The sequence below is a fragment of the Phoca vitulina genome, unplaced genomic scaffold (assembly GCF_004348235.1).
Source record: "Phoca vitulina isolate PV1807 unplaced genomic scaffold, GSC_HSeal_1.0 scaffold70, whole genome shotgun sequence".
NCBI classification, from domain to species: Eukaryota; Metazoa; Chordata; class Mammalia; order Carnivora; family Phocidae; genus Phoca; species Phoca vitulina.
This window is the reverse complement of record NW_022589773.1, coordinates 923,842-949,101: the sequence shown is the minus strand read 5'-3', so window position 1 is coordinate 949,101 and position 25,260 is coordinate 923,842. Positions and strand designations below refer to the sequence as shown.

Genomic DNA, 25,260 nt, shown 5'->3' with positions numbered 1-25,260 from the left:
GATTGAAATCAGGATCTTGAAGAGATTATCTGTATTCCCATGGTCATTGTAGCATTATTCACCATAGTCAAGAGGTGTAAGCAATCTAAGTGCCCATTGGCAGATGACTGGATGAAGAAAAGTATATATATACAATGGAATATCATTCAGCTTTAAAAAATAAGGAATTCCTACAATAGGCAACACCATGGATGAACCTTGAAGAATTACACTAAGTGAAATAAGCTAGTCACAGAAGGACAAATACTGCATGATTCTACTTACATAAAGTATCCTTAGTAGTCAAACTCTTGGAAGGAGAAAATAGAATGGTAGGTGTAGGGGCAAAGGGAGGGGAAAATGGGGAGATGCTGTTTGCTGGGTATAGCGTCTCAGTCATTCAAGATGAAAAAATCCTGGAGATTTGCTTTACAATAATGTGTCAACAATAAGGTCCTGTAAAAATTTTATTAAGAAGATAGAGTTCATGTATGTTTCTCACCACAAGAAAAAAACCTATAGAATTAGGAATTTTTTTAGAGGTATGAGAAATTTGAGAAGGTACCAAACCTCTGTGTCTTAGTTTTTGTCTTTTGTTTTTGAGCAGTCCCAAATACAGGTTCTTTCAAGCTTTGCCCCTTTGATGTACTCTTACCTGTTGTTTCTAGGTGAGCAAGCAGAAACACTTGAGATAATGACACATTCTTTTATTTATTTATTTAAACGATTTTACTTATTTGAGAGAAAGAGCATGAGCAGCGGGGAGGAGCGGCAGGCTGAGGGAGAAGTAGGCTCCCCTCGGAGTGGGGAGCCCGATGTGGGACTCGATCCCAGGATCCTGGGATCATGACCTGAGCTGAAGGCAGACGCTTAACTGGCTGAGCCACCCAGGCACTTCAAGATAATGACACATTTTACGGGCAAACACCGCCCCCCCCCCCCCCCCCACACACCAAGGGCAACCACTCCCTTCAATTTCAATTTTTTAAAATTTAGTTTGGGGACATATTATGAGATGTTCAGCCAAGAAACCCCATTGTGATTATTTACAATTATAAAATTATGGAGCATGTTCAAGTGGCCATTTGGTTATAGTGATATCTTTGATCAAGAATGTCTTTTAAATATCTGGATATAAAGCAAAAAAGTGCAAGTGAGTTATTCAGAAACCTGAGTGCAGGGGTGAAAGGGTCCCCTGCTGTCAGCGGTAGAGGGGCTCACTGAGGTTGCGGCAGCGGCTGGCCGTTGCATCGCTCAATGGGACAGTCACTTCGTAATTGTTGCCTCCGTAGAACAGAGTCACAGTCTGCTCTGGGCTGGGGTGGAAGAATTCCAGAACAGTCACCTGACATTTGCTTGGAAAATCCATGTTTGAGGATGTTCATATGTTATGTTTTCTGACAGAAATGCTATAAACCAGTGTTAGTGTGTGTGATGCGAAATATTTTTCTTCTCCTCCTCGGGGATACATGGCATAGCACGTACATCTGGCAGGTAGGGTTCGCTTGGGGGTGTTAACGAATGAATTACAGTGCAGGGATTCCTGCTCCAACATGGTGCATGCATTCCAGAAAAGCGTAATATTCTGCAAACACACGGGACGTATGGAAAAAGGAAGAAAAGGGATGGGGCCGACCACTCAGTATTGTACACATTTGTAACCAGAACACTCAAAGAAAAACCAGTAACAATCCTAATAAGGTACTAGGACAATTAAAAAAAGTCATGTTAGAGTCTTAATAGACACAGAAATACAGCAGTCCAGGAATACCTGTAGAGACTATTAAAAAATGAAAATCTAGGATTTTGTAGGTTATTTTTTTGGAAGATGGACGGAGGAAGCTTGATGGAGGGACGTATATAGGTTGTGGCTGCTGAGTCATAAGGCCAAGGACAAAATGCATAAAGCTCTGAGAGAACCGAGACAAAGCACGTGGATAGTCTGTGCCAAGAGGAAGGCCCCGGGCTCAGTGTCCCATGCTGTATTCACCTGCAACCTGCTGCGAAGCTTTGGGGGTGGACTTGCCTTTGGTGGCTGTTACTTGTGGGGGGAGAGGGGGAGGCACAGCATTAATATGCTGGGAAACACAACTTCTACTTTAGCATAGCTCACCTATTGACCTAGGGAATGAGCTAATTAATGCTATAGGAACACAATTGTGGCTGAGCAGTCCTAGTCTTGAGTACAGATTCATGAGGGTCTAGAGCAAGGCACAAAGCCATGCATGACCCTGAGTGAGGCTGGTTCCATGTGGATAGATTTGGAGGCTTTGTACTGGTCTAAAGGGATAATGCATTGCCTTGCTGCTAATAGATTACAGTGAATAAACTGTCTCCAGGCCAGTAAAAATCTGTCAGTCCGCAGAAGTCTGCAGATCTTTCAGACAGGTTGTTACAATCCTAATGAGCCCTGGCGACAATTAAAATATTACGATCTAGCTAAGCGTTTGGGGCCTTAAAAACTGACCTACTCCATCGAACGACACTTAAAGTTCTTACTCAGCAACTGAAAAGTAATTCAGTTCTTATTGAATTCAATTTATTCAACTGAATAAGTTGAATAATTTATTTAACTCTTTTAGGCAGAGCTAGCTTATATATGCTGTGAAGCTGGTACATTTTTGTGTGTGTTTTTAGCCCCAGAGTGCAGTGATTTAAACCACTGTATTATTTAGGGTTCCCTAGAGAAACAGAAACAATAATATGTGTGTGTGTGTGTGCGCGCGCGTGTGTGAGAGAGAGAGAGAGAGAAATTTATTTTAGGGAATTGAGTCATTGATTGTGGACGTGGGCGAGTCCCAGCTCTGCAGGGGGGTAGACCAGGAGGCTGGAGACCAGGGAAGAGTGAGTGTGGCAGCTGGAGTGTGAAGGCAGTCTCGTGGCAGAATGCCTTCTTCCTTGGTGGAGGTCAGTTTTTATCATACTGTCTTCAGTTAATGAGATGAGGCGTGCCCACATTATGGAGGGTAATGTGCTTTACTCAGAGTCTACTGATTTAAATGCTAGTCTCATTTACAAAATACCTTCACAGCAGTATGCAGACATGTATGACCAAGTACTTGAGTACAGTAGCCTCGCCAAGTCGACACGTAAAATGAACCACAGCCACTAAGAAACTTTTTCGGATATTCTCAGTTTTTGAGATTCCCTGTGTCTTGGGAATCAGTTTTGAAAAGATCAGAGAGCATTTTTTAAAATGCTTCTAGGTTGTAAAATATGTACCAAAAAACTTTCAGATATTTATTTGAATCTAGAAAGATCCCTGTACATATGTTATGTTCCTCCCGTACCCCTTCCAAATGCCTGAACACTCCAGAACAGCATACCACATTTCTGTGGCGACTTGCTTGCCCTACTTATGTTTATGGCTCTAAGATGCCCCCTGGGAAAAATGGGCTTATTTTTCTTTTCTTTCTTTTTTTAAAGATTTATTCATTCATTTTAGAGAGAGCGAGAGAGAGTGTGCGCATGAGCGGGAGGAGGGACATAGTGGGGTGAGTGGGGAGCCTGACTTGGGGCTCAATCCCAAGACTCTCAGATCATGACCTGAGCTGAAACCAAGAGTCAGACGCTTAACCCACTGAGCCACCCAGGTGCCCCCAAATGGGCTTATTTTTCCAGTTCATCTCTACCCCTCCATCCTTACCCTGCAGTCCCACTCTCTATCACAGTATCTCTAAGTCTGAACTGAGCAGCTGACGAAAAGAGGCATTTAGGATTGAAGCAGCCTTCGCCCTGTGGCAAGCCATGCCAGCATTCCAAGCTGCTGCCCTTGCTCGAGCAAACCATCCGCGTGCTTGCTCACTTCTTTCTTCCTTCTCTTTCTCCCTCTTTCCCACCTTCCCTCCTGCAAATGCTGTGGGAAAGACATTATGCCAGGAAGCCCAAAGGCTGAAGTTTTAATGAGAAACAGTAGGAAATTCCTTAGAGTAGGGACACGTTTTTACTCTACTGTCTCCAACTACTAGTTTTGGTCTCTGAGTTGGTAGTTGCTAACAGGGATGCAATTTGAGAGGCATAGGGAAGCCCAGATGTGTTCCACCAGATAGAGGTCCTAAAATTCAGCCATAAGAAAGCTGATGGTTCCATGCTCATATTCCCAGGACGAGGCATTTTTCAGTTCCTAAGAATTCAGCAGACACTGCTTTTAAATCCCATCTTTTCTCAGGCTTTGCTACTCAAGGGCCTCAGACTTCAGCATTGGCAGCACCTGGCAGTGGTTCTAGAACTGTGGACTTCTGAGCCCCACCATAAACCTGTGGAAGGACCTGCATTTTAACAAGGTCCCTGGGTGATTTGTGCATGTATTTAAGTCCACCAGGGAAATGAGAAATGAGTATGGGATGTGGCCACATTGGGCTGGGAGTTGCTTATAAAAAGAAAAGACCCAGAAAGAGCATGTTGAAGAGGTAGAAGGTAGAAAAGATGAACTTCACGTACTCCAGAATTCTGCCTTGGGTTGCCTCTGGTTCCCTGAAATCTGAATTTTGAAGTATTTGTGACTGAATTGACCCTGAAGATAAGTAATTGATACTTCACTGAGGATATGGTGTATTTTGTGAATGTATTCTTCAAAGGCAGACAGGCATACAGCATAGTGCACAGAGCTTAAGTGCACACACCTTGCTGAATCTTCCCTGATGGAACACCCCCATAATTGGCATCCAGATCAAGAAACAGAACGTTTTACCACATTTGCAGAAGCCCTCAGTGCTCCCTTCTGATCCCTGTTGCCCTCACCCGCAGGTTAGTCATTATCCTTTGCCTGTTTTTTTTTTTTTTTTAAACTTACATACAGGGGCTCAAACAGTGTATTTACCCTCCTGTCCTCAACCGTATGTTCATGAGCTTGGAGTTGTACATCTGTCATTTGCATTGCTGTAGGGCATACCTCTGTGTGAAGATATGACAATTACTACTAATGGTCATTTGGGAAATTTCTGCTTTGTGGCTGTTACCGCTGTAATGAGCAGTCTGTCACCTGTCTTTTGGTAAGCGTATGGATACATACAATGCATTGCTTCGAATAACTTCAAAATAATTTAAGATTTCCCTGCTAACTCACCATCATCGTGAAGCTTTCATTCTGGGCTGTAGTATAGCAATATCCCCAGGATTTGTGGAGATAGTCATTCAGCTTGTCTTTTTGAGTTCCTGTATACGTTTTCTGTTCTTGCTGTCAATCTGGCAGGTTATACTTCATTATTGTCAGTTCTTCCTTCCTTCTTGGGTACCTTCGTCTGCTAAAGATTCAGAAAGCACATGATCACATATATTAGAATGATGTTTTCAAACTCCTGTTTGAATGCTGGTTATTCCTGTACTGAGCAGAGGTGTCTCAGAGGCTGGTTTTCATTCTTTCTTGGCTTTCAACCTTCTTTTGGATTCTTCTTGGTGCCAGATCCCCAAGTTTTAGGTGGCTGGGGTGCTGCCGCCATTTTGAATTATCATTATTTTTTGCAGTCTTACTAATTTTTATTCCTATGTTAATTCCTTTCCCCCTCTGTTCATTTTGAAAGTTCCTCAAAGTAGACATGATAGTTCTAAATTATCTTTGTAGAAATTACGCCATTTAGATAAGCACGAACATTTATTTACATTGTTATGAATACATGTGAGAAGTAGGTGTTTAGCCAAGAGCGGGCGTGGGCTTATGCTTGGATGAACCCATGAGAGTCTGGCAAGGTGTGGGCTTGCACCTGTGTCATGGGGCCCCAGCCCAACAGATGGTCACTGAAATTATTTGTAATGTTCTTTTTTATGAGTCTTGGGGAAATGCTACAAAAACTATTCATGGAAGTAAACAGATACTGTAGCTTTGTGGGTTCTCCTTGTCCACTCAAATGGATTATTATAATAACTCTATGATAGCTCCTTCTTTAGTACTTGGATTGAAAGCAACTATTCAACATTTATTTCCATTTTGTCTAGTGGCTTTTGGGCCAGTTGTACTGCCCAGAGGGGATGTTACCACACAGATAAGAGCGGAGGGCAGCTCATGCCACAGGGAAGTGGAACGGCAAACCAGGGAAGAGTAAAGGTTTGGGATGAAAAATATAAACTGAGATAAATGTAAGTACACAGCTCACTGAAATTGCTTTTTTTTAATCTGATGAACCAGTGAGTTAAGTTGATGACTCAATTAAGAGACCAGTTTTTCTTTTCTCAGCTCTCCTGAGGGGTTGAGGTCAGATTCCTTCAGGAGATGGTGTTTGCAAATCTGAAGGTTGTTTGCTCTTCTAGTGGGCTGCAGCTCTGGGAACTCAAAAGTGGATTAGTTTTCAGGACAACTGATCCTGGTATAAGGTGAAAAAGTCAGATTTTAATAGGATTTTTGGCTACCTTCTTTTATTTAAATCACATTCCAGAAAATCACCCTTCGGTTGTTGAGAAAATCAAATGAAAAGGTAATTAAACTTTCCTGCTAGATGCTGGGAAAGCAATGAAGTGGACAGTTGATAAGCAGTGAAGTGTATCTCAGGAAGCTTCTACCTTGTGGAAAATATGCCCCAGGCACCACTGAATGAGACCAGGGGTCTCTCAGGAGGTCTTAACTGTTGAAATGTCGAATTAATGATGTCAACAACATTTTACTTTAAAGCGCTCAAGAAAATTTATAAGGAAATCTCTATAGCTAATTTGACTTTAGTTTGGGCTTTTTGATCCATCGCTAAGTAAACAGAGAGACTGGAAAGCCATTATTGATTTATCTTTATGTTTGATGGTCAGGTAGGAAGGGAGGTAGGTAAAAATCAATGATTCTTTAAAAAAAGTAGAGTAAAAAATTCTTTGATATGCTTTTTGTGGAGTAACTCAACAAACACTACTGTGTATACAAATAGTTTTAATTTAAGATAGTTCGAGGATGCCGTAGAAAAAAGTTTCTCGTTTAATTACATGATCTTTCAGAGCAAACTCTTGTAACCCTCAAGAGAGGCTTTTAAGAAGGCCAGAGTAAGCTGTGTACGATCTACAACCGTATCATCCATACTCCAGCATAAGGTCAAATTTAACTGTCGAAGAAAATGTGACTATAGCTTAGGCACCAAACAGTTAACTTTTTGTGATATCTGTAATAATTTAGCATTAAATGCCAACCAATCAATAATTAGTAGTAGGTTTTTTCAATACCTATTAAATACAAACTTGAGAAATAAGTTTGCTGCAGAGTGAACAGGTAGGTCGCACTTATATCCCAGAATATGCTAATTTTAGGAGAGAAAAATATGCTCTTTAGTGGTACTCATGATTCTGTAGGATATTAAGAAGTCTTTTGGAGATTTTTTATTTTTATATTTTTTATTTTATTTATTATTATTTTTTATTATTTTTAAAGATTTTTTATTTATTTGACAGAGAGAGAGAGACAGCCAGAGAGGGAACACAAGCAAGGAGAGTGGGAGAGGGAGAAGCAGGCTTCCCACAGAGCAGGGAGCCCGATGCGGGGCTCGATCCCAGGACCCTGGGATCATGACCTGAGCCGAAGGCAGACGCTTAACGACTGAGCCACCCAGGTGCCCCTGGAGATTTTTTAAAAAGACAGGCAAATCCTTATCTTTTATAGAGGCTGGTGGTGGGTAACACAATATTTTAAATCTGTGTTGATCTATGTAAAATCCTGCGATTTAATTTGTGTTTTGAGGACTCACATGTATATCATAATGTTTAGAAACTTAAATGTACATATTCCTCTGTTATAAATGCGTCTTTGTTTATTATTGAGGAAATATATTCAGGATTCACAACATTAGTTCAGCCATTCAGCTGGAGTTCCGATTTCAGCAACCTCACTGTTGAGAGAAAGTGTATGTTCTTTCCTGTAGAGCTCAGATGTGTTTTCTGGAATGCCCCACTTTCTCACTGTTCAGAGGGAATTGGCCCTTCTCAGCGTGGCAGTCCGATTTCCCACAGTTAGTCTCGTCCCCGACCCTGTGACCAACAAAGTTCATCTGCTCCCTCCTTAATACAGCCTTCCTTGGCCAGCCTCAGATCCAGCACAGAACTCTACCCTCTCCGCTTCAGCTCCCACTGAGTCCTTCTCCAGGCTCTGGCCTCCTTCATTCATTAATGCAGGATCTGTGTCGGGTCAGATCTCTGGTGCTGCAAGGGAAATGGAGGCTGATAGGGTAACTAGGAAGGTAAGCATCTGCAGAAAACTCAGTCCACAGAGCTTCAGATTAAGTGTGGCAGGAGATTTGAAGGGGAAGATTTCTTCTGGTTGGAACAGTCAGGGCAGGCTTCACGGAGGAGGCAGCTTTGGGGAGAACCTTGACTGATGTGCAGGGTTTGGTTTCTAGACAGGAAATACAGAAGGTTGTGGGGATTTTGATCAGAGACCAATATTGAAATATACTTCACCCAGGAGGGGGTGAAGGTGTTTCCCATGACATATTTGATCTGAACAGTGTCTCCTTTGTTGAAAATTTATGTATTATGTGCTGGGCTCTGTACAAACTCTTGGAGGACAGTGAGCACCTAAGAGTGCTTAGAATATGAGCAGGTTGAAGGAAATGAGATAGGAAGTAGAGTGGTTGTAAAATTGATCCTCCAACCCAGAATTTTCTTGCAAATAAAATGAGAGGAACTAATATACTTAAAATTATGTAACTTTATTGGAATATTATTTTATTGTCTGACAAATTATGCTTTTATTTTACGTGTGGTCCTCTGACATAGTTTTATCAAAAAAGTTTTAAAAATAAAGTTATTTCTAAAATACATACCCATTTTATATACATTAAGGAAAAGAAAATCTTTCTACCAACTATGTGAAGATTAAAAAAATTGTGTAAGTGGAATAGTTACTTTTGGAAAATATTTAAGTATTTTAATCATTCTTATCTCTACTTGTAGTACTTTCCTGAAGAATATGTCTTTTTTCATTGTGGTCTTTTATGCTTTTTCCACCCCATAAAATTGCTTGTAACGTTCTTTAGAGGATTACGATTATTAAATTTGAAATTATTGACATCAGCAATTGACTCTTCTCTGTGGGTCATCATGTTTTCAATGGAGAAAACATTCTCTGTCCAAGTGCTGACATACAATCATAGAGAAAACTCAGCAATAAGCTTAGAGCAAATTCTGATAAATGGAGGATATTCTCAATTCTATTTAGTTTTGGTATTAAGAAGTGTAGCTATTGACATATGTAAATATTTCCACCCTTGATGGTCACAAGGTCTATATTTTCTGCCTCCCTTCAAAGTGCTTTCTTTGACAAACACTTTGACAGGTTTCTTAAGTTTTACAAGACAAGACCTGTCAGATAAATTTGTCTCCATTTATGACTCTTAGGAATGTTTTCCCATACTAAGATGCTTCAGAATTGTAGGCCATTTCAATTTCATTTCATTTTGGTACAGAGTATAATTTAATCAAGTAAAAATAGGAGGTTGAGATATTCCAAATCATAATTACAGAATTTTGGGATTGAATTTGTGCAACATTTGAGCTCTCATTTCATCTGTTTAGTTCATCAACGCCTTCCTGTTTTCAAGGCTTATTTTTCAATTAATTCCAATCTGCTAACAGCTTCAAAAGCCGAAGACAGCTTTACAGCTCCCATCGTTGACTAATTTCATAAAAGTTTTCCAACAGATTTTGAACAAAATGCAATGCCAACTTAGGGGGCAGGTTTACAACAAACAGAGGACGATTTGCTAAGTAGTTCTTCAAAGGTTCAAATGTTTCCAAAGCCTGAATGTGAGAAGCCACAGAGAAAAAAAGTAATCACCACAAAAATGTTTAGATGCTGTAATTATATGTGTGAATATATTTGAAATTCTGATAGCAACAGCTTTCTTTCAGTTGGTAGAATATCAAGGCCTGTCTGGATGCCATCAAATGCACCCGCCCCAGTTCCACATGTATTTCTACTTCATAGATGGCTTAATTTAGTAAAAATTATAATTTTTAACCACAGTGCTTTACTTTTATATTTCACAAAATTTATAGTAACGTTTGTAATAAGTTCAGAAGTTTTACCTTCAACAGAATGAACTTCCAAAAGCTTTACTATGATGCCATGATGTGGATGGAAAAAAAAACCAAACCATTATTGGAATTAACTCAACTGATTTTCTTTCTGAAGCATTGATCAGAATGATATCAAACTGGCCTCACTTGCCTCTGCAAAGTTGTTTTTCGGCTAGTGAAGGTACATAAGCACCTGTCATTTCACCATGTATATTTGTATAAGAAAACTTGGAAATGAAAATGCACAGAATCAATATAGAAGCACAGTCTTTTGATGGAAGGGAAAGGTCCTACTTTACATGCTCTCATTCTGCAGCTGCATGAGTGACATTGTAGACCCCGAACAGTTTTCCTAAAAGATGTAGATGCTGACCAGTTTTCCTAAAAGATGTAGATGCTGATGCTTTTCCAGGAGATTTGTTTTCTTCTGGTTTTCGTGTGGTTAATGGTATCACTCTGGTCCACCATGGTGGAGGCTAAATGTTGACAAACTTAAAAAAAAAAACAACTTATTTTATTTGGAAGAGTTTTAGATTTATAGAAAAATTGTGAAGATAATACAGAGTTCCCCTATAATGTGTACCCACCTTCCCCCATGACTAGCATCTTGTATTGGTGCCATACACTTGTCACAATCAGTGAAGTGATATTGGTACATTATTGTTAATTTAAGTCCATAGTTTATTAATATTTCCTCAGTTTTCCCCTAGTGTCCTTTTTGTGTTCCAGCATCCCATCCAGGACACCACATTCCATTCAGGTATCGTGTGTCCCTGGGCTCCTCTCGGCAGTGACATTTGACAAACATTTTGAGCAATTTACACATTTATCACCATCATTCTTGTAGAGAGGAAATTTGGTACTTAATTTTTTTATTAAGCATGCACCTTTGTTGTTCCTTAAGGTCATGGTTGCCAGAAGGGTTTATTACAAAATATTAAAGTATTTCCATTCAATAAAATAACTAGTTATACGTTTAAATTGTACTTACCAACATGGTTAAATTCCAGTAGCAAGAGCATTCCAGTTACTTTCTATTGCTGTGTGGCAGGCCGGTCCGACTTCTGTTTCTGTAGCCACTTTATGTACCCTGTACCTCTGATTTCCTAATTTCCCTTTGATTTGGCTAAACTGCCACCTGGCAGGGTAGCAGCACAACGGGCTTGTCGCCCAGGCGGCCAGCAGGGCAGTCGTCCCCGGGCTTTCTCCCCCATCCTCTGAGACCTGCGGAGTTATCTGTCTCCAGCTTCTCTTATCCGAGCCTAATTTGTTTTATCGGTGAGTATTCTATTCCTGGCTCCTGAAAGGAAAGGCCTCGTTATGCTGTGTCTGAAAAGGGTCAGGAAAGGAGAGCTGGGTTTATCACTGATTGTCTTCCCACTTAGCCACGTGTTCATGAGAAGTCTCACCACTGCAAGGATGTGTCACACACTCCTGGGTGAGTAAAAGCTGGAGGTAAAAGGTGCAGATCCATCAACTCCCCTTGGCTTATTGTAATGCAGCTGTTAATAACTTTAATGTATAGTTAGTACAGAGTTCAGTAACAGTTACCTACTGTTAATGTAGCTTTTTGATGAGCGTTTATCCAGAATTTTCCTTTTTTTAAGTCAGAGTGGACAAAATACAGGACAATAGCATGAGATTGTCCCAGGTAACCCGGTGACAGATGTCATCAAAAGGAAAATTTTGTACAGGAACTGATGTGGCACTCTTTTATTTTCCTCCCAATTTCCCACCTTTCTTACCAAAATAGAAATTTTCTGTGAAAATATACCAACTTGTGCTAACATTACTAGATTATGCCTACATTTAACTTGACTCCAGGTAAACTGATAGAAGAGAAATACTGGGAGCATGAATGTGCATTGTCAGTACTCTTCAGTAAAGAGGTACATATTCTCACATATATGGGTACACATACAGAGCACACTGACAATGTGGTGTTCGTATATAAAAATAAGTTGATATGCATTTAGGACCAAAGGCCTGTTTTCTTGTGTATAGAAGGCTAGGCCTGCATTGCCCCATCCTCATTACTGTGCTAAGGGCCTTCCTTATGTTCACAGACTAGAACAGGGATCCAGGGAGGGCCCATTTGGCCCTCGGCCTGTTTGTGTAAATAAAGTTTGATCGGAGCACAGTTAAGCTCATTCATTTGTGTGTTGTCTATGTCTGTTTTCATGCTACAGTGGTAGTGTTGAGTATTTGCAACAGAAATTGTATGTATTTTCTGACTAGTGCTTTACAGAAGACTTTTACTGACCCCTTCTTTTGGAGTGCTTGTACCCAATTCCAGCATGGGTGGGGATGAGCCCACCCCCCAAACCAGGCAGTCCTTGGACACCAGCAAGGTGTTCAAGAATTCAACTCAATTCTGACACTATTGACTTGGAGATAGCATCAGATTCCATAGGTTAAGGGTTCAGTCCTACAAGACTGCCCCCATCCCCCACTTCAGTTGCCAGTCACAAGCCCCAGGCTGTTACCTGTGCTTCCGACTGATTGGAGGTTCCAACAACCTCCTCCTTAAGTTCGGTTAATTCACTAGAGAGGCTCACAGAACTCAGGGAGACATCTACTTATATTTACCAGTTTATTAAAGGATATGACAGAGTATGAATCAGTAGCCACATGAAGAGATACATAGGATGAGGTCCTGGCCTAAGGAGTTTCTGTCCTCATGGAGCTTGGGGGCTGGCTCGGTGACACATGGAAGTGTTCTGGTTTCCCAAGCATGCAAACTCTCCCCAAAGGACCAAAAAGATGTTCTCTTGGGTTTTATATGGAGGGTTCACTACGTAGTCATGATAAGCTAAGTTGTTGGCCATTGGCTGATTCAACCTCCAGCCCTTCTCCCCTCCCTGGAGGTCAGGGTGTGGGGTGGGTGGGATTGAAAGTTTCAACCCTTTAATCACAGGGTTGGTCCTCTTGGCAACTAGCCACCTTCATTAATAAAAAGACTTCCTTTTCACCTTTATGGCTTTGAAGGTTTTCAGGAATTGTGGATAAAGACCAAATCTATCTAAGAAATGTATTTTTTGGTCATCTGAATGACCAAATATATATTTCTTATAAACCATGCTATCACACCTCTGGACTGTGAGCTCTGCAGACTGACCTCAGGCATGACCCAATTTTCATTTCTCAGTTTCCCCTGCATTGACACCCGTAAGACAATAGAGGTGAACTTTCTCCGTGAAGAAGTCTCTCCATGAAGTTTCCACACCACGCTGCTTTCTCCCTTTTGCCCCTTTCCCCAAAACACAACCCAGAGGTACACAGGAGATAAACACCTACTTCTAACACATTGGGGTAGAGAAGTCAAGAGCAATAACGGATCATAATAATGGCCAACATTTATCGATTCCCTACAGTGTGCCTGGTATTATTGTGTGTGCTTCAGTCTGGGTGAATCCTCATGTCATGTGGTAGGTTCCGTCACTCTCCACACTTTATGTCTGAGGAAACTGAAGCTCAGGAGGCTAAGTGTTTTGCCCTGGGTTGCAAAGCCAGGCTGTGGTAAGCAAGCGTTTAATTTAGCCAGGCCATTACACTTCCCCCATGTGCTGTTCACTCAGGCAGCCCTCAGCTGTGCGGAGTGTGCCCTCCCCAAACCTTTAGCACGGTGCCTCTTGCTGTTTTTGTCCTCCTCCCTCCATTGGCAAACTCCCAGTCACTAAATGTCAGTGATTTCAAATAGGAAACAATTTGCAATTTGAAATGTTTCTAGACTTTGAATCATCCCCCAGGGAGTTTCCATTTTAAAATCTTGGCGGGAATGCTACCCATCTCAGTACTTAGGGAAGTAAAATACTTCTCAGGGCAATGAGAATCCCGAAGGAATTTTACCTGTGGGAGATGTATTTGGGCAGGGGGCCCTGGATGAGTCACTGGTGGTTGAACACCTGGGCTGGGTCATCTTCTGATCGAGGAGCAGAAAGCAGAGCCAAGGAAGGCCCAGGCCACTGGAGTGGCTTGTCTTTCCGTCTGTGGGATGGTGGAACCAAGTTGAAGAGACCATTGTTTCCTCTAGAAGGGAGAGTCAGATAATCCCTTTGTGACTGAGTTAATGAAGAGCGAGAGCTTTTGTGAGAAGGCAGACCGGAATTACTTCCAGTTAGAGGCGGCCAGCGTCAGGCGGTTAGTGGGCGCACACTGCGCACCGTGTCTGGAAAGAAAGAGGCGGATTTCACAAAGAGAGCTAATGCCGTCCTATTCTAGGGGCGGAGCTAGATTTGGTTGTTGGAATTTATTTTCCAGTTAGTTGGGGTTTGTTCTGAAAGTATGTGTACTATGTAATAAAAGTATGTTTTGAAGTCAGTAACTTTTCTCTAACTTGTGTGGGGGTAAAAGGATAAGCCTTTCCACTTACTGACCAAATGACAGTACAGTTGGTTCAGGGCATCTAGAAAGATCAGCTGGTGTCACCTGAGTAGGCATATATCCATTTTTCTTACCCCAAAAGATAAATAAACTATCAGATTTTTTAAAAAAGCAGTTTTAGAAGTTTGTAGAAGAATTAAGAAGGTACAGAGATTGCCCATGTGCCCCCTGCCCCCACACCTGCACAACCTCCCCCATTACCAGCAAACCCCTATCAGAATGATCCATTTGTTACAAATAATGAACCTATATTTACACATTGTAACCACTCAAATTCCTCATTTTACATTAGGGTTCACTCATGTACATTATGTGGGTTTGGGCAAAGGTACGGTGTGACATAGACCCATTATTATATTATCTTACAGAGTATTTTCATTGCCCTAAAAATCCTCTGTGTTCCACCTATTCATCCTTATCCCCTCCCCTCCAATCCCTGACAGCCACTGATGTCTTTACTGTCTCCAAGTTTTGCCTTTTCCAGAATGTCATAGAGTTGGAATTATGTAGTATATAATCTTTTCAGATTGGATTCTTTTGCATAGCAATATGCATTTAAAGTTCCTCTATATCTTCTCATGGCTTGGCAGCTCATTTTTCAAGTGTTGGTTAGTATTTCCTTGTCTGGATGTACCATAGTTTATCCACTCCCCTACTGAAGAACATCTTGGTTGCTTCCCAGTTTTGGCAGTTATGACCAAAGTGATTGTACCTATTCATATGCAAGTTTTTGTGTAGACATAAGTTTTCAACTCCTTTGGATAAATACCAAGAAGCATTGATTGCTGGATTATATGGTTAAGAGTATGTTTGGTCTAAGAAACTGTCACACTGTCCTCCCAAGTGATTACGATTTTGCCTTCCTGCCAGCAGCGAATGAGAGTTCTTGTTGCTCCACATCCTCCCCAGAATTTGATATTGTCAGTGTTCTGGGTTTTGGCCATCCTCATAGGTGTATGGTGCTATCTCATTGTTTTAATTGGCATTTCCCTGATGCCATATGATGTGGAGCATTTTTTCATATGCTTATTTGTCATCTGTGTATCTTCTTTGGTGAAGTGTCTGTTAAGGTCTTTGACCCATTTTTTTTATCAGGTTGTTTGTTTTCTTATTGTTGAGTTTTAAGGGTTTTGGGGGGTATATTTTATATGACAGTACATTATCAGATGTGTCCTTTACAGATACATCATACATACAGATAACCTCCAATCTGTGGCTTATCTTCTCGTTTTCTTGGCACTTTTTTTTTTTAAGGTTTTTTTTTAAGATTTTATTTATTTATTTGACAGAGACACAGCGAGAGAAGGAACACAAGCAGGGGGAGTGGGAGAGGGAGAAGCAGGCTTCCCGCTGAGCAGGGAGCCCGATGCGGGGCTCGATCCCAGGACCCTGGGATCATGACCTGAGCCGAAGGCAGAAGCTTAACACCTGAGCCACCCAGGCGCCCCTCCACTGTCTTTTATGGAGCAGTTTTTAATTTTAGTGAAGTCTAGCTTATCAATTCTTTTTCTCATGGATTATGCCTTTGGTGTTTTATCTAAGAAGTTGCCACCATACCCATGGTCATCTAAGTCTTCTCCTTATCTTCTAGAAGTTTTATAGTTTTGCATTTTACGTTTAGGTCTGTGATCCATTTTGACGTCGTTTTGGTGAATGGTGTAAGTTCTGTGTCTGTATTTGTTCTTTTGCAAGAGAAAGCCCGGTTGTTCCAGCAGCATTTGTTGAAAAGACTATCTTTGCTCCTGTATTACATTTGCTCCGTTGTCAAGTATCTGTTGACTGTATTCAGGTGGGTCTCTTTATGGGCTCTCTACTCTGTTCAGGTGATCTGTTTGTACGATCAGATTCAAATTGTCTATAATTTTATACATTCTGTAGCAAAGGAAAGTCAAAGTTCATGAAAACTTTTGAAGTTGTACATTTCTGGATTAAATGACATTGGACTTAGATTTACCTTTATCGCCACAGACTTGTTTCAAAATCCTGTGCTTAATTTTCTGCTTCAGCCAAAACTTTATGAAGATGGGAGTAGTTAAGATGCAAACTTGGTCAAATCATTGCTTCCACTTAACCATTCCAGTGGCTTCCCGCCCTCTCGACAATTGTCTCCTCCTGTGTCTTTGCTGTGCCTTCTGGCTCCTGCTAACTTCTCACCCCACATCCACATCTGACGCTGCTGCCGCCTCCCCTACTTCCAGCTCCCCAGCCCCAACAGCTTCTTCTGGTTACAGGAGCAGCTGCCCTACCTGCTGCCCCCGCACCGTCCCGCCCCTTCAGCCTGGGACAGGCCACCACTCCTTCACCCTTTTCCCACTCGCTGCCTAGTTGACATCTATCTACTCATCCCTCAGGCTATCCCCCAAGTGCTGGTCATGTTCCCCTGTCTATGCTGCCAGAATATCTTGTACTAATCTTCATGGCAGGTCTAATGGGGGAAGGAACCCCCATTAGAGTCTGTTTGTCTGTTTCTTAGCATTTGACTTCCAGGATCTAGCATCCATGCCTTGGATGGCATGGACGTTTTGATTTCCTGTACTCAGATGTTAGGGTCATAATGTCAATTCTCTTATGCGAGACCCTAGTGTAGGATGACGCAGACATCGGTACTTTATCCTGTTGGCTTTTGTTCATAGAAAACTGTCTTGGGTTTTAGATCTATTTGACTTATAGTTTGAATGACTAGGTTAGCCCCCCCCATTTAATACTTAATGCAGTGAGACTTCGGATCTAAGAGACAGTTTTCCTAATGATCTTACTGGGTCACCACGTTCCTTAGTGTGGAGTGTGTGTCTGAGCTTGACTATTTCCCAGAAGTGTCCTTGGAGCGGAGGTGTCCAAGCATTCTCAAGGCGAACACTATTCCAGTATATACACATAAATGTTGATATATCTGTGCTCCTCTAAGTAAATCCTGTGAAAATGTGTGACCCTTTTATAATTTGTACACATCCTAAGTGGACCTGTTTTTCTTCTGAGTTCCTGTAATAGCCCTTTCAGCTTCAGTGGGAATATTTGTGATATAAAATGCTTATTTCCCAAGGACCATTTTAAAACTCTAAGTTGTGTTTTTCATCAGTAATTACCCACCACCACTGTCTTTTTTTTTTTTTTAACAAATCATCTTGTAATTTATCAAATAAGATGCATAGGCTTAGGATTTAAACATCTAAAGTTGGTTGGTAATTCAGGGCGTGTTTTTCTCTGATCTGCATTTCTCTGATATCTTTCTCTGCCTTTCGTTCTATCTCTTTTCCTTCAGGCATAAATGAGATTATTTTTAGTGTTAGGGGCTCTCTTGGCACAGAAGGGTAGAGACTGTGTTTTGTCTTGGCTGACTAAAGCCTATGGCTTGACCCTTAATTTTTACTGAACATTTGTCAAGCGCACCTGTAAGCAGGTCTACGTGGTATTTGTGAATCCAAGTGTAACTGCATGAGGTGAGGCCCCAGACTCAATGAATTAATAGTGCTTCAGGCCTTGTCACCACCAGGCATCATTCTCAGTCCTCACATATGCCACCTGGGGTCAGGCCAGAAGGAAACAGAGCTTGTGTGTGGCGATGTGTATTCTCTGTTTGCTTAACCTTTGACGTGGGGAGCCAGGACACCTGGGGAGGCCAGTGACTGTGGCACTCTTAGGAGCAGAACAGAGATTGTCTTGGCACCAAGTCTGTTGAGCTGAAGAATCCACGTGTGTTTAGCTGCCTGGGCAGGGCACAGCCTTTAAAGCTTACAGAGAGGGGCAAGGTATTATCTCTTGTTACAGTAAGATGTTTTTTAAATTTTTGTTTTGTTTTCTCCATCAGATGTCAGAATTGCCAAGTGTGTTCTGTTGGCTGTCTCTCGGCATAATCCAGATGGTTCTCTAGTTTCATAGAACCAGACCAAATGAAACACACAGGCATATGGGGGCCAGGGAAGGTGGGAGGGGGCCTTATTGTCTACAGTTGTGCTTTCCCGAAATAGCTTTAAGTAAACCAAATTTTATAAGATTATCTCATTTTAATCTTCATCATGCCTTCATTCTTTAAGGGAGACTCTTTATAATGTGGACAATCCTTGCAGCAATAATGCATAACATCCTCCAAAGCAATTTTTAAAAAATCTTGATATGTTAAATTTTCTTAAATGGAGACATGCCCTTGGGTCCCCTAAAGACCAGTTCAGCATTTACTTTTGGCCCAAAGGGCTAGTTCTTCCATGGGGAGCTGGACTCTGGAGCCAGATGGGCTGAGTTGGAATCCTGGCTCTGCTACCAGGACAGTACTTAGCTGTCTCTGCCTCAGTTTCCTCTTTGGTAAACAGGATACTGGTGATAACTTCTTTATAGAGTTGCTATGAGGATTAAGTGAATAGTACATGTAACTGCTGGATCACTGCCTGGACTACATACGTAAGGTGCTTAATAAGTGTCTGCCTCAGTATATGATGTTTCGCAGTAGTCTTTTGTTCCCTTGAGAGAGAGTGGGTGGTGGTGCTAAAGACTTACCCTGGTCATAGAAACTTTTACATAGTTAATATAAAGCTATCAAGGAAAAAGATGAGGAAGTAATTTAATCTGGATGAGGATAATAAAAAAAAAATAGGAAACTTTATGCCAACCTTTTAAGTTCAAACTGACTGTAACAAAGTTCCAAGTCCTAGTGGCTTTACAAAACACAAACATTTCTTTCTTGTGTGTCATTCAGATTGAAGTAGTCAGGTGGCCCTGCTGAGTAGTTAAGCTCAGTGTGGTGATTCAGGAGCCAAGCGCATTCTATCCCATGACTTCGCCATATTGGAATTCTTCACTTCAGCTGTGGGAATGAGGAAGAGAGATGGAGGGAGGTAGAGAAGGAGCGGGAAGAGAGAGAGGGAAGGGGGATGGAGGGAGAGATGCTGAGAGAGAGAGAGACAGAGAGAGAGAGAGAGGGAGAATACAAATGAATAGAAGCTGAGGATCTTACGAAGGATTTTTGGGGACAAGCATGGAAGTGGCCAACACAGCATCTCTGTTCCCGTTGCATTGACCAGAACTAGTCATGACTCTAGTCTTCCTGCTGCGGTTCCTGGAAGGCATTTCTCCCTGTGTGCCCTGTGATAGGAGGCAGGATAGATGAGTGTTCAGCTGCCTGCAGCACAGTGGTTAACCATATCACATATTTTCTGTAATGCAGATATTTTCCATAATTGATCTGTTTGTATATTTCACTGTAAACCATTTCTGAAATTCTTTATTCAAGACCAGCAAAAAAATTTACAAATCATTATGTTTCTTTCTTATTTTTGAAATTTGCAGAAAGTCAGGAAAGCTGCTGATCTCTCCTTGTGAACATTTTATTGTGCTGTTAGCCAATAAGCAAGGACTCTAGGTGACGGTATCTTAATGGCCATCTCTGACAGGCAGGTTCCTGTGAAGGAGAAAGTTTTTATGTTTTGTATCCTGCTGGTGATCAGTAACTGACAAAAGTAATGATCCTGTTATGCATTGAAGTTGCATGGGACAATCTAAGAGTAGTTTTGTTTTGTTTTGTTTATTGCTCTAGTAAATATGGCTCACTATTGCGACTAGTGTTTGTACTCAGCTCTGATGGGAAGGATGGTGGCCACTTCCTGCATCTTATATCAAATAAAGTGACTTAATCCTGCAGCTTTATTAATAATATTTCACTTGAGCAGTTCTTTTCAATCATAATTGGCCTCTGCACAGACTGAGCAGTTTATTTCTAAGTGCAAACCTGGGGGATTTTATAGCTCATGGACACACCTTGAGGCCATGCTTAACTAAGCCTCTAGATTAATATATACCTCACATTTTGCAGTGTTTCATAGTTCTGTGAATTAATTTTGAATCCCATTTCTTCTGCCACGGTTCAGATGCTTTAACACAACTGGGAAGCAAAATAATGTTATGGCGGATCATGTGGTCTGCAGCATCAGACTAGGGTGGAATCCCAGCTCTGTCACTCAGTCTCTCTGGGACCTTGGGCCTTTTATTGTTTGCTGTGGTTCCTAGGAATTTCTGGTAACAAATACCAGACTGGTGGCTTAAACAACTGAAATTTATTTTCATACAGTTCTGGAGGCCAGAAGTCTCAGATCAAGGCACCGCGGAATTGGTTCTTAATGAGGCCTGTCTCCTTGGCTTTTCGATGGCCACCTTTCTGTGTCTTCACAGAGTCTCCTCTCTGTACACTTAGCGTGTCAGTCACTGGACTTGAGTCAGGAGCACTGCTAACCCCACTGACTCACACCTTTGTCCTCCAGGAGCTGAGCTGCCCAGTTTTTCTTTTGAAACGACTCTGGAATATGTGTCTTTTAATAAAAGTTAATAATGACAAGTATGAGGATTGTCACATATAAATACATGTGAATTTATATGAAGTAATTTTTGACTACAAAATAATAGGTACATTCACTCTTACGATCATAAAGGCTGAAATATGTCTTATTAGGGATTGCTGGAACATGTTATTCATCAGTTTAATGGTTACCTAACGTTTTTCTGTACAACTTATTACCTTTCTTTTTTCATTTCCTATTTCTATTTCTATTTCTACTCCTTTCTTCTCTTCTCTTCCCTTTTTCTTTCTTTCTTTCTTTCTTTCTTTCTTTCTTTCTTTCTTTCTTTCTTTCTTCTTTCTTTCTTTCTTTCTTTCTTTCTCTTCCTCTCTCTCTCTCTTTCTCCATGCCCAACGTGGGGCTGGAACTCTTGAGATCAAGAGTCACATGCTGTACCAACTGAGCCAACCAGATGCCCCCTATTTACCTTTCTTTTAAAAAAATCCTACAGTAATAACAAAGAATGCCCCTACCTGTCAGTCCCTCCCTATGCATTTCTCTTCCCTCACCAGTCTATATCTTCTAACACTAAATCATGACTTGGAAACCTAAATATATACAGTTTTTATTTATCAGTCATACCTCAATAAATCTGGGAAAAAATAAACTTGCTGTTACATTTTAAAAATAATACAGAGAATAATGCCATAGCATCTCTGACTGCTCTCTCTTCCCTCCCTTCTGGTCCTTCTATATTGTTGCTTTTCTCTTTTTTTGGTTCTTATGTGTCTCATTCCTGAAAGTATTCTGAAAATTTGCCTTTTTATTTTTTACTTGGTTTAATTTAGCTTTTAATTTTAGGTTTTCTTTTCTTTTTTTTTTGGGCAGAAAAGAGCAAGTTAGTACCTTATATCTAAACATCAACCTTGTGGAGCCAAGACTAATTCAGCCATACGAACACGTTATAAGGAACTTTATCCGTGAGATCAAACTGCAGAGCACAGAAATGGAAAACCTGGCCATTGCGGTAAAGAGGTATTGAAGCCCTTCCTGTCTTTCTTCCTTTTTTTTTTAGAGAGAGAGAGAGAATGTGAGTTGAATGGGGGTGAGGGGAGGGACAGAGGGAGAGAGAATCTTAAGCAGGCTCATATGCGAGCCTGGAGTCCAGCACGGGGCTCCATCTGATGACCCTGAGATCATGACCTGAGCTGAAATCAAGAGTCGGATGCTTAACCGACTGAGCCACCTGGGTGCCCAAAGCCCTTCCTTTCTCAGTGGCACGTGGGGTCCTTTAACTGGCTCTGTGTCCAGGTGGCACGTGGACTGAACTTCACGATCACGTTATGATGTGGATGGACTTCCCGAACCTCGGGCATCTGGAGCTTCCTAAACTGAACCAGCATGAAAAAAGCTGAGTAGGGCAGTACTCTGTAGGGGCAGCCAGCAGTCCATCAGTAGGTCACCATGATCCTATCCTATAAACTTCTCAAGACCAGTGATTCCCTACAGAACAGTTCAAAGAGGTTTGTTATCTTATATCCAGCCACTTGAAACATACAGGAAACTTCTTTTCCAGAGAGGCGGACAGGACTGTACTTGAAGGCTGGCCTGGTCACGGACAGGTGTGTGACTTTGGGCAGGTTTCTGTATCTGCAGAATGAGACTGTAAATATTCACGTTCTCAGGGTGTGGAGGCACAGGAGATGATGTGCTGGGTGTAAACCCCCGCACCAGGCCACCCACATGGTGGGTGCTCAGTGGTGGGACTTCCTGTCTCTGGCCCTCCTCACCCAGCCTGAACTGGAAGCCAAAAAGCTTGAAACCTGTACTGTTACACGGTTTGTGGAAGCCATAGCTGGTTCTCATCGACATCTTACTGGCTTTCCCAGCAGCCCAGTGCAGAGGAAGAATTTACATGTGTTCCAGTCCAAACATCAGCCTTTTTGCTCCCCGGAAGGACCACAGTCCTTTGGCATTAGTGGGAAAGAGAGCATTTTGTTTGCTGTAATTCCCGGCTGTTCTGCCCCAAAGATGCTTCTCGCTGCCATCTGTTTCACCAGCATCTCTGAGTGTGTGGTGCATCCTGCTGGTCTCTACCCAGAACTTGTGAAGGCCCCTTTGATAGGATGCACCCCATCTGCAAGGGGGCAGGAGAGGGTACTCCTCTGTCTCTTTATTCTTTCCTTCCAAATGATGACCAGACTATCTAGTTAACCTTTTGGAGTTTAAGTGAAGGGAATTAAAATATAGGAGTGTTTTAAAACGATGCTACATAGGACTTTTTATAGTTCTGGAGTCATGCAAGAGTGGAGCTATTCACAGGGAGTTTCTTAAGAACATTTTCAGTTCCCGACTCTGAACTTTTCCTTCAAGTTTGTCTGCCAGGGGCATTCAGTAGGATAGAAGGGTCCTATGAACTCCAAATTCTGTAAACTGGGGGTGATTCACAGACACACATGTTGAGTTTTTAAAGTGTCCAGGAATACCTGTTAAAACAGACAAACTTCCATACACACACACACACACACACACACACACACATTTATATGTGACCTTTAAGGATAGTACCATGTAAACCCACAAGGGAAAAAAGAATGGCATTCCTCATGTTCTCATCACCAGCCAAGCTGCTGCCCACCCCTGCGGAGTGAGTATGTTACCTGTGCTGAGCCGTGTCCTGCTTGTCTCCTTCCTGCTGCTTTGTGGTTGGGGTGGGAGCCAAAGTCAGGCTCTGTCCCAGCTGTCAGAGACCTCGCTGAAGTGCTTCCGTGATGACTGCGAAGTTCTCTTATGTTCTTCGCGGAGGACCATCCGCCCTCACCTGGGATTTTGGATGGGGGCGGGTCTCTATCTTTTCGCTCTGTGCTTGCACCTGAAGGATGGTCTGAGTGTCTGGATGGGAGCCCTGGACTAGGTTAGAGTGGACAGTCTTCATCACACCAGACATTTCACTAGGAGTTAGGAATTGCTGGGGCAAACACGGTGGCATCATAGACTACCCTGATTTACCAAAAAAAAAAAAAAAAAAAAATCATTGCTCAGGAGTGAGGAAGGCAGAAAGAACACATTCAGGAATAGTCCTGGATGTCATGAAGGAGTGGTCGGAAAAATGGTCATAGGGAGAGAACGGACTTGGCTATTTTACAGTCCCAGAGTTGACCAATAAAACAAACTTGCTGTGGAGATATGTAATTCCTAGATTTCAGATAGCAAGTGCTTATAAATGAACCGGAAATAGCTAACTTTCCAAACAAGGTTAACATCCCTTCGGGCAGGCTGTCAGGTAAGGATGAAGAAAACACAAGTGAAAAATAGTAGTAAGTTACTCAAAATTTTATTTTGGAACCTTCTCCCCACCCCTCAGGACTCATTTGGAACTTTATATAAAGATTAAAGTAATACATGCGCAGACTGTGTTACAAGGGAGTCCGCAGGTAGAAAGCAGGTTAACATGGTGTCTCAGAAGCCGTCAAACTGGAAGACGGGAGGTCTTCTGTTTAGGTCCTGTTCTCTACTTTTTATCAGCAGCGTGTCATTGACCCTCTAAATCCCGTGGTGGCTGCTTTCAAGTCTCTTGTCATCTAGTGGAATAGGCAAGACGTATGTATGAGAAAATTTAGATAGTCAGACGTATAGCAGAGAGAGAACAAAAAATACTAAAAATACTTTTTTTAGGGTTTAATCTGCAGCCTCAACCACTGTAAAGTGACAGATGTCTCTGTACTAGCCAATTGCTCAGGAAAACTATCCCAGAACTCTCCTCAACGAAATGTTCCCATTTCTAACTTTTTGGCAAATCAGTGTGCTCTGCCTCTATAGAGAGGTGATTTAGGGATGACATTAGTAAAAGAAACAGAATTTTTCTACAATGTAAAGACTGTATTTTTATTCTAGAACTTTAGGGAACTGATTAGAAATAATTTTTGAGATTCCTTTTCCCCCCTTCTAACTGTAGCATATCACATTGTGTGTTTTGTATAATAATATTTCAGAATTCTATCTAAAAATCTGTTTGTCATGGGGTTCTTTTTTTTTGTCCAGGAATATCACTCAGTTGTGGGAGCAAAAAGGATTTTCAGAATTTATTGAGAGCTTCCCAGTGATTTTGATATCTTTAGCTGTTCTTCGCCATGATCTAGTTTAATACTATTTTGTCTAGTTTATACCATTTACTAAATATCTAGTTTTAATGTTATTTTACAGCCAAATGGTCAAAGTGCCAATCCTGTCTTACTTTGTGGAAGGAACAGGGACTATTATTTTAAATGGTGTGTTTCTCCTCATCTGTAAAATAGGGCTTGAAATAGACGAGGTTGAAGCTGTCTCTGCACGTTGCAGTGAAAAGGTGTGCATCCTCTTGCATTTCAGAGCCCAGGACAAGGCAGCCATGCAGTTGAGTGAGCTGGAGGAGGAAATGGATCAGAGGATTCAGGCAGCAGAACACAAGACGCGGAAAGACGTGAGTTTATGGGATTGGCCCATTCTTTCCACGAATCCTGATGGAGCGCCTTTTACAGACCGGGCACTGGGCAGGGGCTCTCAAAGAGGGCATTTTTGGCGGTGGTGGTTTCGGGGGGAGATTAAGGAGAGAGATAATAAATAATCAAATAAAGTAGATAATTTCAGTAGCTACGAGTGAAGAGCAAGTGTGGTCGACAGC

At 41.6% G+C, this 25,260-nt stretch overlaps 1 protein-coding gene across 1 annotated transcript in view; it reads left to right on the top strand.

Moving 5' to 3' along the window:
* Window positions 1–25,260, top strand: part of RASEF (RAS and EF-hand domain containing) — a 76,891-nt gene that overhangs the window by 8,816 nt on the left and 42,815 nt on the right. The window contains exons 2-3 of the mRNA XM_032392976.1: window positions 21,489–21,635; window positions 24,969–25,059. Coding sequence (XP_032248867.1) covers window positions 21,489–21,635; window positions 24,969–25,059 — 238 coding nt within the window. The remainder of the gene's footprint in view (window positions 1–21,488; window positions 21,636–24,968; window positions 25,060–25,260) is intronic.